Below are 14,107 nucleotides of genomic sequence, written 5' to 3'. Positions count from 1 at the left end.
GTGTAATTTTTTTTTTAGTATTTCCAATTATGATTGGTTGAATCCACAGACTTGTAGAGTTAAAGACATTGCTTTCATTTGAGACCTAATTCACATTTTAATCACAACCTTTCAGCTTTCTATTTATTTAAAAGTTCTAATTGAGATTTCTTTATCTGAGGATAATGTACACTGAAACATCACAGCCAGTTTGTTTTCACATGAGAATCTGTTAGAGGGATGCCTCTTTCCAAACCGAACTACATTTCCTGTAGACTAGAGGAGAAATAACTGTGGACTCCACATTTCCTGAAAATAGTAAATGATATTTCTCTGTTACATTTCATCTCAAACAAGCCAGAGTTTGCCCATCTAGTCATGGATGAATTTCCTTCAGTCTTACCTGATTATAGGTGAAAAGTGTTTAGCAGTCTCTGGAACCCCCTGTGACATGATAAAATCAAGTGTTCATTGTAAAAACTCGGCAGTAGTACATGCATGCTTTCACTGTAAAACATTTAGTAAGCACAGATAAAGCAGATGTCTCTTTTGATTGCCCTCCTTCGAAGCAAGCAGCTTTCAATTTGATGACTAACCTGGGTGGTACTTCTCCCTTACATTACACACATGTACATACTCACACAGGCATGCCTGACATGAAGGGTCTCTGCTGTCTCATGTATTGTTTGGTGAGTTGCCTTCTCTTCCCCAGTTAGCAATATGGTTTTGACCATTTCATGTCAGTAGATGTGATTCTACTCAGTTTTCTGTATTGCATTATACATTGTGACTGTTTTTCTAGTATTCATGTACTTTTAGTCATCGTCAGTTTTTGCTAAGTATATTACTTACGTAACATATTTGAGGTTATTTCTCCAAGTCAGATGTCTAGAGATAAAAATTACTGGGCCAGAATACATACACATTTTGATTTTAACAGTTCCACCTATCATGTACAAGATTTCCTATTTCTTGGCCAGGTGTGATGGCTCACACCTGTAATCCCAGCACTTTGGGAGGCCGAGGCAGGCAAATCAGTTGAGGCCAGGAGTTTGAGACCAGTCTGACCAACATAGTGAAGCCCCGTCTTTACTAAAAATACAAAATTTAGATAGTCATGGTGATGCATGCCTGTAATCCCAGCTATTCAGGAGGCTGAGGCAGGAGAATCGCTTGAACCCAGGAAGTGGAGGTTGGAGTGAGCCAAGATCACGCCACTGCACTCCAGTCTGGGAGACAGCAAGGCCCTGTCTCAAAAAAAAGATTACCTATTTCTTGATAGTTTTACCAGTATTGGATGTTGCTAATCTTTTAAATTTTTCCTAATCTAAAGCATAAATGACTGTCATACACTTTACCACTTTAAAAACCTTCCCTTCACTTCTCTTTTCCAAATGTAATTGTATATTAAACCTGACTGGAGGCCATATTCTTCTGGGTCTTTGAGGAGGTTCTGTGCATCTCTCTCTCCTCCTCTCTTTCTGTCTGCTGCCTGTCTGCCCAGCTTGCTGTTCCTCAAGCATACCAATCGTATTTCTGCTTCAAAGACATTGCATTATCTATTCCTTCTGTGGGGAACATTCTTCCCCTCAAATCCATCCACAGGACCCATTTTCCAGCCTCCCTATGGCTTTGTACAGACGTTACTTTCTCCATGAGACTTATCCTAACACCCCGTTTATACCAGCGGTGTCTTCCCACTTGTGCCCACTATCAAGTCCCTTTTCATCTGCCGTGCTTACTGGTTCTTCCTAATAGTGGTCATGTGGCCAGTTTGTTGGAGTGAGGTTGCTAGAGAAGATTCACAGGACCCAGAAATAACAGTGTGTCCAAATCTGCACAGTACCTGAGAATCAGAGAGCACAAGGTGGAGCCTCTTGTACACTGCTGGCCATGAGCGTATGTGAACCAGCCCCACTGGCAGAGCCTCCAGCAACTCCTTCATCTCACTAATCATAAACAGTGTTGACAAGCTGGCATAGTCTGCCCCCAAACTTCCTGGACCTGTGGCTATAAAGCACCACTGTCTAATTAGTACATTTTGTGTCATGTGGGTACTTTAGTGAAAGCAGTCCAGGCTGGTTCTAAGCCTGTTGGAATTAACCTCCCAAGACACATACAATTTACTTATTTATTTAATGTTTATTTTCTGTCATTCCTTACCAGCATTCAAGCTCTGTGATGACAAAGATCTTTCTAGGTTGCAAGACCAGTGCCTGACATATAGTAATGTTTTTTGTCAATAAATGAGTGAATAACTAACAGAGCAAGATCCCCAGTGTAGGCATTAGCTTTGAATGGCTAAAAAAAGTTCTTTAAGACTGGAGCAGAAGAAGTTAGGCTAGTTACCCACGTAAGCAGATTTGGGCTGGTAGCTTCAAGCTGAAAACCAAGGGACCTAGACAGATGACTTAAATTTCCCTGGGGTCCTGTAAGAAAGAAATCAGGCATAAAAGTGGTAGTAGGTAAAATCGATGTGAAGATCAGTATGTTTATTTGTGTTGATGGCCAGGCTAAAGATGGGAAGTCAATGGGCAGTTCTAAGAGGAGAATGTGGGTAAGTCTGGAAAGGTCAGGTGTTTTTTATGTTGTTGTTGTTGTTTTGTTTTGTTTTTCTTTGAGATGGAGTCTCCCTCTGTCACCCAGGCTGGAGTGCAATGGTGCGATCTCGGCTTACTGCACTGTGTTCTGGGTTCAAGCAATTCTCCTGCCTTAGCCTCCCTAGTAGCTGGGATTACAGGTGCTTACCACCTTGCCCAGCTAATTTTTATGTTTTTAGTAGAGATGGGATTTCACCGTGTTGGTCAGGTTGGTCTCAAACTCCTGACCTCGTGATCCGCCCTCCTGGGCCTCCCAAAGTGCTGGGATTACAGGCATGAGCCACCATACCCAGCCATCAGATATGTTTCAAAGGAAACGTTTCCCTTCTCTGAGGATGGTAAGAGTAGAGTTAACCCAAGACCTTCCTCTGGATATCAGCCTGGGGTTTCGTGTGTTTGTGTGCGTAGTTATAGTTTTTGGGTTTTACTGGCTGATTGGAGTTACTGTGATTTAATGACAATAGGGCAAGATTAGATAATGGTTCTTTTTTTTGGTAATTATAAAATAGAAATTGTTTGATTACTGCATCATGGTCTTGCAGGGAGGATGGTATGAGAATAGTGCTACCAAGCAGGCAGTGGGCTTGCTGCCCAACCCACATAGAGTCCAAGATCACGGCACTTGATTTTGAGAAAAGAAAGGCCTTATTGCAAGTTGTCTGGCAAGGAGACAGGAGGAAACGCTCAAATCTGCCTCCCTGAGATGGGGGCTCAGACAGTTTCATAGGCAGAGAAAACCCAGTGTGATCTGATTGGATCTTGTAACGAGGTGATGTTGGGCGGCGTGATCTTACTGGGTTGTGTCATGAGGTGATGACAGGACTCAATCTGATTGGATCATGGGTTATGCCGTCAGGTGTTTACTCCTTAATTTGGCCCCTGCTCCTTGGTCTAAGTGCTTAGATTCCACCCATGGTTACATGCTTGGTTCACCTGGGCATGCTCAAGTGATATAACTTGCAACCTGGGGTCCATGGCAATTCAAAAACAGTTCGCCATTTTGATATACAAAGTTGAAGTAGATTGGGCTCCTATGGCGGTAACAATAGCAAAAAATGGAAAGAGGTTGGTTTGACTAAAAACTTTGATGGAAACTGTGAATGGTGGGATCATGAAAATGTCTCACAAAGCATTATACAGAGACTTTAATTCAATCTTTTAAATTCTGTCCATTTTCTTTATAATTGTGCAAAAAGAAATAAATATTGCCAATTCTCACACACAGTGCAAGAAACACCTCTTTCAGAAGTTTTTATTACTGATGTTATGAAAAGTATCAGAAATGTATGTGAAAGGGCTTTTGTTCCTATCTTAAGCAATTGCAATACAGCATTAATTTTTGTGTCCTTTTCTCACAGCGTAAGTGTATGCAGCCCAAAGATTTTAATTTTAAAACACCAGAAAACGATAAGAGATTTCAGAAAAAAATTGAGAAAATGGCTGAAGAGCTACAAAGGCAAAAAACAAGTCTAGGTAAGCCAAGAAATATAATACAGTTCTTTTCATTTGTGTCCGTACACCTTATTTAATTTGCATGATGGCAAGTGGAGTTCAGGATGAGATAGCTGATGAAGACCATAGTAGCTTTAGGAAGGAGAAAACAAAGTGTCAGCAGCCTGCAGGAGACTTGACTGGGAGCCATAATAGAGCCAGGCAGTTGAGCTGATCGACCACAGTCTTAACCCTTCCTTAAGGTGGTGGAACTTGTTGTCTTCAGGAATGATTTCAGAGGAAAAGCAAATGTGAGCTAACAAGCCTTTTTCTTCTTTACGTATAACTTTGTATTTTTACCTAATTGGCCTTTTTGTTTTGTTACAGAATAATAGGCAAATCTTAGATGATACATTCTGTTAGTGATTTGGAAAAATACTTTAGAATATTATGTTCATAACAAGATGTCTTAGAAAAAAACAGGTATTTTTATATATTCTTAAATGATATTCTTATATATAAGAATATTATGAAACATTAAGATGCTTTGTATGTTTTCGTTATTTCTCTTGGCCTTTTTCACTGCCCTCTAAATTTAGTATTTCCTACCAATTCTGACACACCATTGCTACAGATAAGCAGTTGTGATCACTAGAAATAGGAAGCATGAATTCCTCTAGTTATGTTGCTGTGTCACAAATTCTCTATTCTTTGTTTTGAAATTACTCAAATAGAATTATCGAGATTTATTTTAAATCTGTGATGATAATGCGACAGAATTCGGTGGCACACTTAGCCCACACAGTGCTGCCACATTATTTTCTAGAAACACAGCCTGCATCATTTGTTTCACGCTCAGCCCTCCCATTGCCTCTCCTGGGTGTGTCAGTCCTTCCTTCACACCAGCTGTCTGGTCTTCCTCGCAGCTCAAGCCAGAAACGTGCAGTCGTCCTTGACATCTCCTTCTTCCCTGAGACTAACCCCCATCAAGACCGTGGCCCTGCTTCTGAAACAGTTGTTTGACTTCTTCTGTTTTCACCTTCCCTCTTCTCGCCCCTGATGCCTACATTATCCCTCCTGCACCACTGCAGCCGCTCCTTACCCTGCCCTGCACTCTGCCCCATGTCCTTACAGTTCATCTCCGTGTAGTCACATGAGGAAAACCTTAAATAAGAAGGGTATCCCCTTCCTGGTTTAAAATTTCTTGGTGTCATCCCAAGGAAAAATATTCAGGATAAAATCCTATATTTAACATATTCTCTAATTTACTAGGTCCTTTATGATCTGGCCTCTCCTAGTCTCATATCAATATTATACACTCTCCTATAATTCTTTATATTTTGTCACTTTGGCCTTCTTTCCTGTGTCAGTGACAGTGTATTTGAAAATAACTTGACAACATGGTAATGGTAGATCCAGAATTTTCTTTTTAGACCAAATATATATCTTAATGGAAATTGCCTTTTAAAAACTATATATATGAGGTATTAATGATTCAACTAATGTACATTTGTATATTGTCAACTACACAGTAAGGGTTATTCAGGCTTACGAGTTGCAAAGGAGAATATGTTAAATAATTCTCGGTATTTTTTTGTTGGAGGTTAGTATCAAAGTTCTAAAGGCCTCTTTGAGCATATGCAAGGTAGCATTCGAGAAAAAAGCACAACTCTGCACCCACACAAAACCAGCTCATAGTTTCATGGTTCAGGGACCATGCCGATCCCACTTCATACCATCAAGTTTAAGTCTGGGTCTGTGAGCGTGTGTTGAGGGTCTGAGCGATGGTTAATGCGGGCAGTTTCTGAAACCTGAGACAAGATAGAGAAACCAGATTGCATTCCAGCTTTAAACTTCTGTCTCAGTCTTTGCCTTCACGTGGGGATACTGGTTTGGGTTTGGTTTGAGGTTGGATGCACGAATACATACATTGTTCTCAGTGCAGTGCTTGGTGAAGGCAGGTGCTCAGCAGATGTGAGCCAGCAGCCTGTGGAGGTGGTAGGCTTAGAATATTAGCAAAAGTAGGTAATGATGTCCAAAGGAGGCAAGGAAAGTGGGGTGTGTGGGGGTGTTCCTTAAAAGGAATCATATTCTTGAAGTATGAAGGTACTTTTTGATCTTAAAGTGGATTTTTTCTTTTCAGATGATGATGTACCTATTCTCTTATTTGAATCTAATGGTTCATTAACATACAGTCCCAGAATGAAAATTAATAATAGTCACCACAGCGCAATGGAGAAGAGATTACGAGAGATGAAGGAGAAAAGGGAAAATCTTTCCCCCACCTGTAAGTAATTACAGTTTGTAAAATGAAAATTATGCAAATAGGTGATTAAATTATGGTGGAAAGCTTTTTTTTTTTCTTTGCCTACATAATGTAGTTAATGTTCCTTGATAGTAACAAATTTTGCCCTATTTCATGGCTGGCTTTGTTTCCCAGAAAATCTTATGCATCATTAAGGTTTTTGAAGTGTATGTTGGTTGTATAGTATTCTTCAAGTTTAAAATCCTATTGGTTGCAGCTCCTTTGTAATTTTTATTATCTTTGGAGTTTTTTCTTTCTTTTTTTAAAAAAATGAATCATCTTTTTTTCTTTCTTTCTTTTAGACGGAGTTTTGCTCTTGTTGCCCAAGCTGGAGTGCAGTGGCGTGATCTCAGCTCACTGCAACCTCCTCCTCCTGGGTTCAAGTGATTCTCCTGTCTCAGCCTCCCAAGTATCTGGTATTACAGGTGCCCACCACCACATCTGGCTAATTTTTCTTTTCTTTCTTTCTTTCTTTTTTTTTTTAATAGAGATATGTTCACCATGTTGGCCAGGCTGGTCTTGAACTCCTGACCTCAAGTGATCCGCCCACCTCAGCCTCCCAAAGTGCTGGGATTACAAGTGTGAGCCACTGCGCCCAGCCATGAATCATGTCTTTTTAAGGAATTTGCTTTAGATTAATGTATCTAATGAATCATTTTTCATTGTTTCTTTTATCTTAAAAATTTTTAATTACTAAAGTGTAAGTGAGCACATTTTAATAAAATACTTAACAAATTAGCTAATAGTAAAAGTTCATCTTGATACCCACCTAATTCTACTCCTTTGCCGGAGAGAACCTGTATTTTAAGTTAATGTATTTTTCCGGATCTGTTTCAGTGTATCAGATATCTGTGTATACATGAAAAAGGTACAGGTTTGGTTTCTGAGTGGACGTGTAATTTCTATTTTACCTAAATTAGATAATGACATATGTGTTATTATCTGCTTTGTTGTCTTTCTTCAGAGTATCCTGGAGGTTTTATTGCAGCTTAGTTGTTGTAGACTGACCTATTTTTTTTTTTAAGATGCTGCGAAGTACTCTACAGCTTTAATACTGAATCATCTGTTGGTGGATTTTTTTTCCCCAGTTTTTCTTTATTAGAAATAGGGCTGTAGTTTTTATTCTTTTTTTAACCATATGGTTTAGTTGTTCTTGTTTTTTTATTAAGCCATTTTCCTTTCTCTGGACATGTTATAACCCCTGTATCCGTCTACATGAATCCTTGTATTTCTGGGTACTTCATTTATTTCAGTTATATTAATTCATACTTGCAGAATTTGATTGATTTATTTCTTTTTTAAGATATAGAATCTCACTGTGTTGCCCAGGCAGGACTTGCACTCCTGGTCTCAAGTACTTCTGCCTCACCCTCTCAAGCAGCTAGGGATACAGTTGTGTGCCACAACTTCTGGCTTATTGATAGATATAGTCAAATTATCCTTCAAAAAATTTGGGGGCTAGGCATGGTGGCTCACGTCTGAAATCCCAGCACTTTGGGAGGCTGAGGTGGGTGGATCACCTGAGGTCGGGAGTTCAAGACCAACCTGACCGACATAGTAAAACCCTGTCTCTACTAAAAATACAAAATTAGGCGTGATAGCGCATGCCTGTAATCCTAGCTACTCAGAAGGCTGAGACAGGAGAATCGCTTGAATCCAGGAGGCAGAGGTTGTGGTGAGCCAAGATTGTGCCATTGCACTCCAGCCTGGGCAACAAGAGTGAAACTCCATCTCAAAAAAAAAAAAATGGGGCCACATTATTCTCACCAGTTGTTTATAAGATGCCCCCTTTCTCTACACTTGGAAAACTGAATGGCATTAGCCTGTAGCCTTTTTCAATCTGAAGCTTGAAAAGCTGTATTTGTTTAAGTTACTTTTGATTAGAAGCAAGTTTAAGTGCTTTTTCATATTATTGACTATGACTTACTGAATGCAACTTTTAATGTTATCAACTACTGCCTCTTGTAATTTTATGTCCTTTGTCCATCTACATCAGTTAAGGTTAGGTTTAGCTGCATATAACAAAGAAACACAAAAACCAATGACTTAAACTTGATAGAATTGCCTTTCTGTGTCTTGTCTAGTTCAGGAGTAGGCAGTCAGGGTTGGGCTGCCGTTCTGTGGTGTCTTTAAGAAACCAGGTTCCCATCTTTCTGTTGTGCCTGCCTGGCTTTTCTCCTGAAATATGTGTGCCTCCCAGCTGAGCCATCTTCCTTGGACAGCCTTACCAGATGTCTCTCCAGTGTTCCTGCCTGATTGCATTGGCTGGAATGTGGTCATATGGCCACCCCTTTTGCAAGCAGGACTGAAACGTAGTCTTTACTGGGATGCATTGCTGTGCCGATAAAATCAAAGTTCTGTTGTTAAGAGGAAGTGAGAATGGACACTGAGGTAGTTAACTAGCTGTGTGCCAGGTGGACATCCATATTGTTTCAATGTGCAGTCATGGGTATAATCTAACTTGCCTTAAAGTTTACTTTTTCTATTACTCTCCAGTGTTAATTTTGCCATTTCACTGCATCCAGCACTTTCAAATCTAACTGGAAATTTTTTGTGTGCTTCCCTTCCTTAACTTGGTTTGTTCTCTTTTTTGCTCAAGTTTTCTCAGAAAAGTATCCTTTTGAGTTTCTAAAAAAAATATCTTTGGATATGAGATCCAAACGTTTGTTTCTTGACTGTCTTATGAACAGCCTTTGAAGATAATACTTACGACCTTATTTGTTAAATCATTGATATCCTAAGTGTTTTCTATGAAACCTCCAGGATTTCTCAACCCAGCGCAGCTGACATTTGGGTCTGGGCACTTCTTTGTTAGGGGCACTGCCCTGTGTGTGGCAGGAAGCTCAGCAGCATCCCTGCCTCTCCTCACTAACACCAGCAATATACCCACTGCCCTCCCTCTCTGGCGACATCCAAAACTGTGTCCAGGCATTACCAAATGTCTGCCAGGATTGTATATCACCTCTGGTTGAGTAGCAGTGCTCTAGTTTTAGAGGCAACTATGATGAGTATCCTTGAAGAAAAACCCGTGATTATCAAACAAGAACACTAAGATAGAGTGGAAGTGTTCGTTTAGCTCTAATGAGCTTCTGATTAGATTCAGGCTAGTTGACTTAAGATCCCTTTTAACTTTGTGATTATAGGATTTAATAGAACCACCTATGATTAATAGGTAGGCTTCCTGTTGGCCTCATCTGCTAAAAAATACTGAAACTTTATCTAATGAAATGTCTTGGTCCTGTTTTTAGCTTCCCAAATGATTCAGCAGTCTCACGATAATCCAAGTAACTCTCTGTGTGAAGCACCTTTGAACATTTCACATGATGCTTTATGTTCAGGTAAAATTATTTTTTTCCTTTCTGTGATATGTTTAAGCTTTGAGAATAATGATTATCTTATTTAGAATTTCATGCAGCAATTTCTGGTGAACAAAATAATGAGTTAAAGCTAGAACTTCTAAATTTCCCCCTGAAATTAGATATTGTAATAAAATTAAGGCATCAGTTGAACTTCCTTTTTGGTTTCTATAGGTTTATTTCCTAGGCATTTGCTTTTTTGCTACAGAACCAATTGCTGGTTTAAAAAAGTTATTGTGATCATATATAAACTAATCCGTACGCAGTTTATAATCTACATAAATCTGAGAACAGTCAGAGCTAAGGAAATGTTTCACACAATGTGTAATGAACATAAGGAATGTGTTATTGAATGGGGTTAGTGAGGTATTTAAAGATCATCTGTAAATTGAGGACATAAATAGAAGATTTCTAATTAATAGCAGAAAGAATATTGGTAAGAATTAATACAATTACATGCTATGCACATAGATATTTTTTAATGAGGGAGCCCTTGTTTTACTAAGGTTGATAATTTCTCATGGTCATATCTTCTTCATATCAAATTTCTTACAGTTTTCTCACCTAGCCCCTAATAGGGCCCAAGTAATTAGCAGTGACCCCAAAAAAACTGCATTCAGAAGTGCTTGAGATGTTATGGAATATTTATTATGAAAGCCACAACAGTGACAAAGCACAAGACATCAAGATATTAGAAGCTTAAACCAAAGCCTCCTTTCAGTGCAGGCTTAATCCTTGCACTCTTACCTCTGTGTGCTGGAATTATTTACTTGTTTATCTTAAACAGTCTCTGTCTTTTCATTGTATACTTGATACATTTATTTCCTGGAAGTTGGAAAGAAATGATAATAATAGCTAACATTGATATCATTGTTGTTATGTTGTAGGCACTCCTCTGAGTGTCTTATTCATGGTATCGCATTTAATGCTCCTGTTAGCCTTGTGATGTAGCCATCCCCATTTTGCTGGTGAAAACTCAGGACACAGAGGTCAAACGACTTATACCAGGTCATGTTGTTTGTGAATGGCAAACCCAAGCTTCTAACTTAGGCAGTCTGACATCACAGTTTACACTCTTAGTGACATGTCACACTGCTTATCAGCTTTTTGAAAAGTGTGATAAAAATAAAAACATAATTTTAGAGGCTGAAAAAGTGACCTTATTTCCAGCTACTGCTTTGAAGACACACATGGTGCTACCTGCCCACTGGACATCCCTCCTCTTCTGGAGCACAGCAGAAAGGGAAGCTTTGCTGGTTAGCTGTGTTCTTCCGTTTTTTTGTTTTTTGTTTTGAGATGGAGTCTTGCTCTGTAGTCAGGCTGGAGTGCAGTGGCGTGATCTCGGCTCTCTGTAACCTCCGCCTCCCAGGTTCAAGCGATTCTCCTGCCTCAGGCTGCCGAGCAGCTGGGATTACAGGCACACGCCACCACACGTGGCTAATTTTTGGGTTTTTAGTAGATACAGGGTTTCACCATATTGACCAGGATAGTCTCGATCTCTTGACCTGGTGATCCGCCCACCTCGGCCTCCAACGTGCTGGGATTACAGGTGTGAGCCATGGCACCCAGCCTGTTCTTCCTTTTTAAAGCAGAACTTTGGTGATTTCAGTCAGAGAGTTACAACACTTATGTTACTCCAGATTGAGTGTTTCTGCAAAACAAAGGCACTCCTCCAGATTGATTGATTTCTACAAAACAAAGGCACTCCACCAGCAAGTGCTGAGCCCCTTTTGGGGGAGCCAGCACAGCACTAGAGACTTCTTCATATTCATTCCAAAATGAGCAGACGTCTAGTAGCTTATACTTACTAGTGATGGGCAGACAACCAGGTAACCACGGGGCAGTACGATGTGGAGGGGCAAGGCCAGGGAGACCTGGCAAGGGCAGTCGGAGGGTTCTAGGGATATTGACAACCCAGGTGGGTTTTGAAGGATGAATTGTATTTACCCAGAGTAAAGTGTGGAGGAAAGGGCAAGGCCTGGAGGATACAGAGGAATATAGAATTTTCAGGAGATAGCAGCAGCTTAGCATTAGTCTTAGGAAATGAGTAAGCTATATATGTATGTATATATGTATGTACATATAGGGAAATTGAAACATTAACGCCTACCAGATGGTTCACTTTTGAATATAAGTGTAATACGAAGCCTTCACTGGAAGACAGGGAAGGTAAAGGTGAGCTGTGTTCCTTGAAGGAATTTTTCATGCAAGACTAGAACTTTCCCTAGACCTTACAGTGTAAATCTTAGGTTTTAGAAGTACTGACCTCCTGGAAAATTTAGTGACAAACTGTGGGATGCTCTTCCTGGAAAATGTGCACATGCACATGCACATGGAAATTTGCCAAAATTTTTAGAAGTTTCTTACCCTTCTTGTCTATCCCCACTGCTCTCCCGTACACTCATCAAAGCCCAGGTTCTCTAGTTAAAAATACTGGCCTAAAATGTATTCTTAAGTGGAAATGAGAAGAACCCAAGTGTGGTTAATAGTCTTCCTAACTGATAGCTATACTTTAAATGTATTGTTTTATTGGTCAACTGAAAGTTGAACTTAGAATAAATTAAGCCACTTTTTAAAGTTAGCTCTCCATTAATGTGTTCCAGATGAATCCTTCGCTGGTGGCTTACACTCATCTTTTGATGTTCTTTGTGGAAACTCAGGATGTGGGAATCAGGAAAGGAAGTTGGGAAGATCCGTCAATGACATTAAAAGTGATACATGTATTTCTTCACTTGTATTGATGACAAATAATATTCATTCATCACCATCTTTCACTTACCCTGATAAATCAAGTCCTCAGAAATTTCTGAATAATGTTTCCAAGGAAGAAATAAACTTGGAAAGAAATATCGTAGGTAAAATAGTCACCCCTGACCAAAAGCAGGCTGCAGGTGTGTCTCAGGAGACGTTTGAAGAGTATCGTTTGTCTCCTATGTTATCTACAACAAAAGGCCACCCGTCGATACATTCAAGACCCAGGAGTTCCTCAGTAAAGAGAAAAAGAATATCAGATGGCTCCTGTTCACCTGCAAAGGAAAAATGCAAGAGAAAGCAGAGCATCAGGAGATCTATCATGCCGAGGCTGCAACTGTGCAAGTCGGAAGGCAGCCTGCAGCGCGTGGCCGGACCTAAGCTCGAGGCTCTTAGCTGTGAGGAGTCTTCATATGATGACTATTTTTCACCTGATAATCTTAAGGAAAGGAATTCAGAGAATCTTCCTCCCGAATCTCAGCTGCCATCAAGCCCTGCTCAGTTCAGCTGCAGAAGTCTTTCTAAGAAGGAGAGAACAAACATATTGGAAATGTCTGATTTTTCCTGCGTTGGTAAAATAACCAGAACAGTTGACATTACCAATTTCATAGCAAAAACTATCTCCAGTCCTCGGAAACCCGCAAATGGTGAAGGCCATGCAACTTTGAGTTGTGTGACTTCTGAGGAATCCTTTGCCCCTGAAGAAACCCTAAGGTGTGGTAGACAGGCTGGGCCTCAGCAGAAAGATGACGCATGCCCAGGGGGAGATGGCTTTTCTTACCCCGTTGAGGACCCTGCTCTTCCAAAAGGACAGGATGGTGATTTAACTCCTTTGGAAGGAAGCCTGGAAGAACTGAAAGAAGCGGTGCGTCTGAAAAGCACAGAGAACGAAGGTACCACTTCCAAAATATCAAACTCCTCTGAAGGCGAAGCCCAGAGTGAACATGAGCCGCATTTTGTAGTCGATTGTAATGTGGAGAGGTCTACAGAAGAAAAGGAAAACTTACCCACAGGATACCCTGGAAGTATGTGAATCTCCTTTTCCAAGTCACCTTTGCTAAATAAACATGTAACAATGCATCTATATTTTAAATTTATCACAACTTTTTCTTAAATTATTTCCCCATCTACCCCTGTTTTTACTTAAAGAATGTGCATTTGATCATTGCAATGATAAACTCTTTGGGAGTAGATGACTTGCTGCCCTGTGGAACATCTAGGCTTATTGGTCAGCTCTGTTGTTATGAATCTCTTTCTCCAAGCCTTTTCCTTTTTATGGGTCAAAAATGATAAGTAGTCCATAGTCTGAATAACTGAGGGGAGTGAAGGCTTTTTCCTTGTTCTATTGGAGTCTTGTGCTGCAGCGTGAAGATCATGTAAAGATGCATACAGTAGAGGGTTTTTAGAAAACCCTCTTAATAGTCCTTAGTGAGGCTGTTTAAAGAAAGAAATTAAGGTGGCTTAAGCCATTGATTGCATCAAGAAAGAGGAAGCGTTAAAAAGTACCTTTAGGACCAGGCATAGTGGCTCATGCCTGTAATCCCAGCACTTTGGGAGGCTGAGGCGGGCGGATTAGCTGAGGTTGAGAGTTCGAGACCAGCCTGACCAACATGGAGAAACCCCGTCTCTACTGAAAAATAGAAAATTAGCCAGGTGTGGTGGCACATGCCTATAATCCCAACTAC

General features: G+C 40.2%; 1 protein-coding gene across 2 annotated transcripts in view; it reads left to right on the top strand.

Annotated features, from left to right (window-relative positions):
- MCPH1 (microcephalin 1) overlaps positions 1–14,107 on the top strand; it is a 245,463-nt gene that overhangs the window by 31,136 nt on the left and 200,220 nt on the right. For both annotated transcript variants that reach the window (XM_021667159.2, XM_064369790.1), the window contains exons 5-8: positions 3,938–4,052; positions 6,154–6,297; positions 9,564–9,653; positions 12,275–13,447. In XM_021667159.2, coding sequence (XP_021522834.2) covers positions 3,938–4,052; positions 6,154–6,297; positions 9,564–9,653; positions 12,275–13,447 — 1,522 coding nt within the window. The remainder of the gene's footprint in view (positions 1–3,937; positions 4,053–6,153; positions 6,298–9,563; positions 9,654–12,274; positions 13,448–14,107) is intronic.

The sequence above is a fragment of the Aotus nancymaae genome, unplaced genomic scaffold (assembly GCF_030222135.1).
Source record: "Aotus nancymaae isolate 86718 unplaced genomic scaffold, 86718_ANA_hifiasm-v0.15.2.pri h1tg000090l, whole genome shotgun sequence".
NCBI classification, from domain to species: Eukaryota; Metazoa; Chordata; class Mammalia; order Primates; family Aotidae; genus Aotus; species Aotus nancymaae.
Note: the sequence above shows the minus strand (reverse complement) of the source record. Positions and strands in the feature narration are given on the sequence as shown.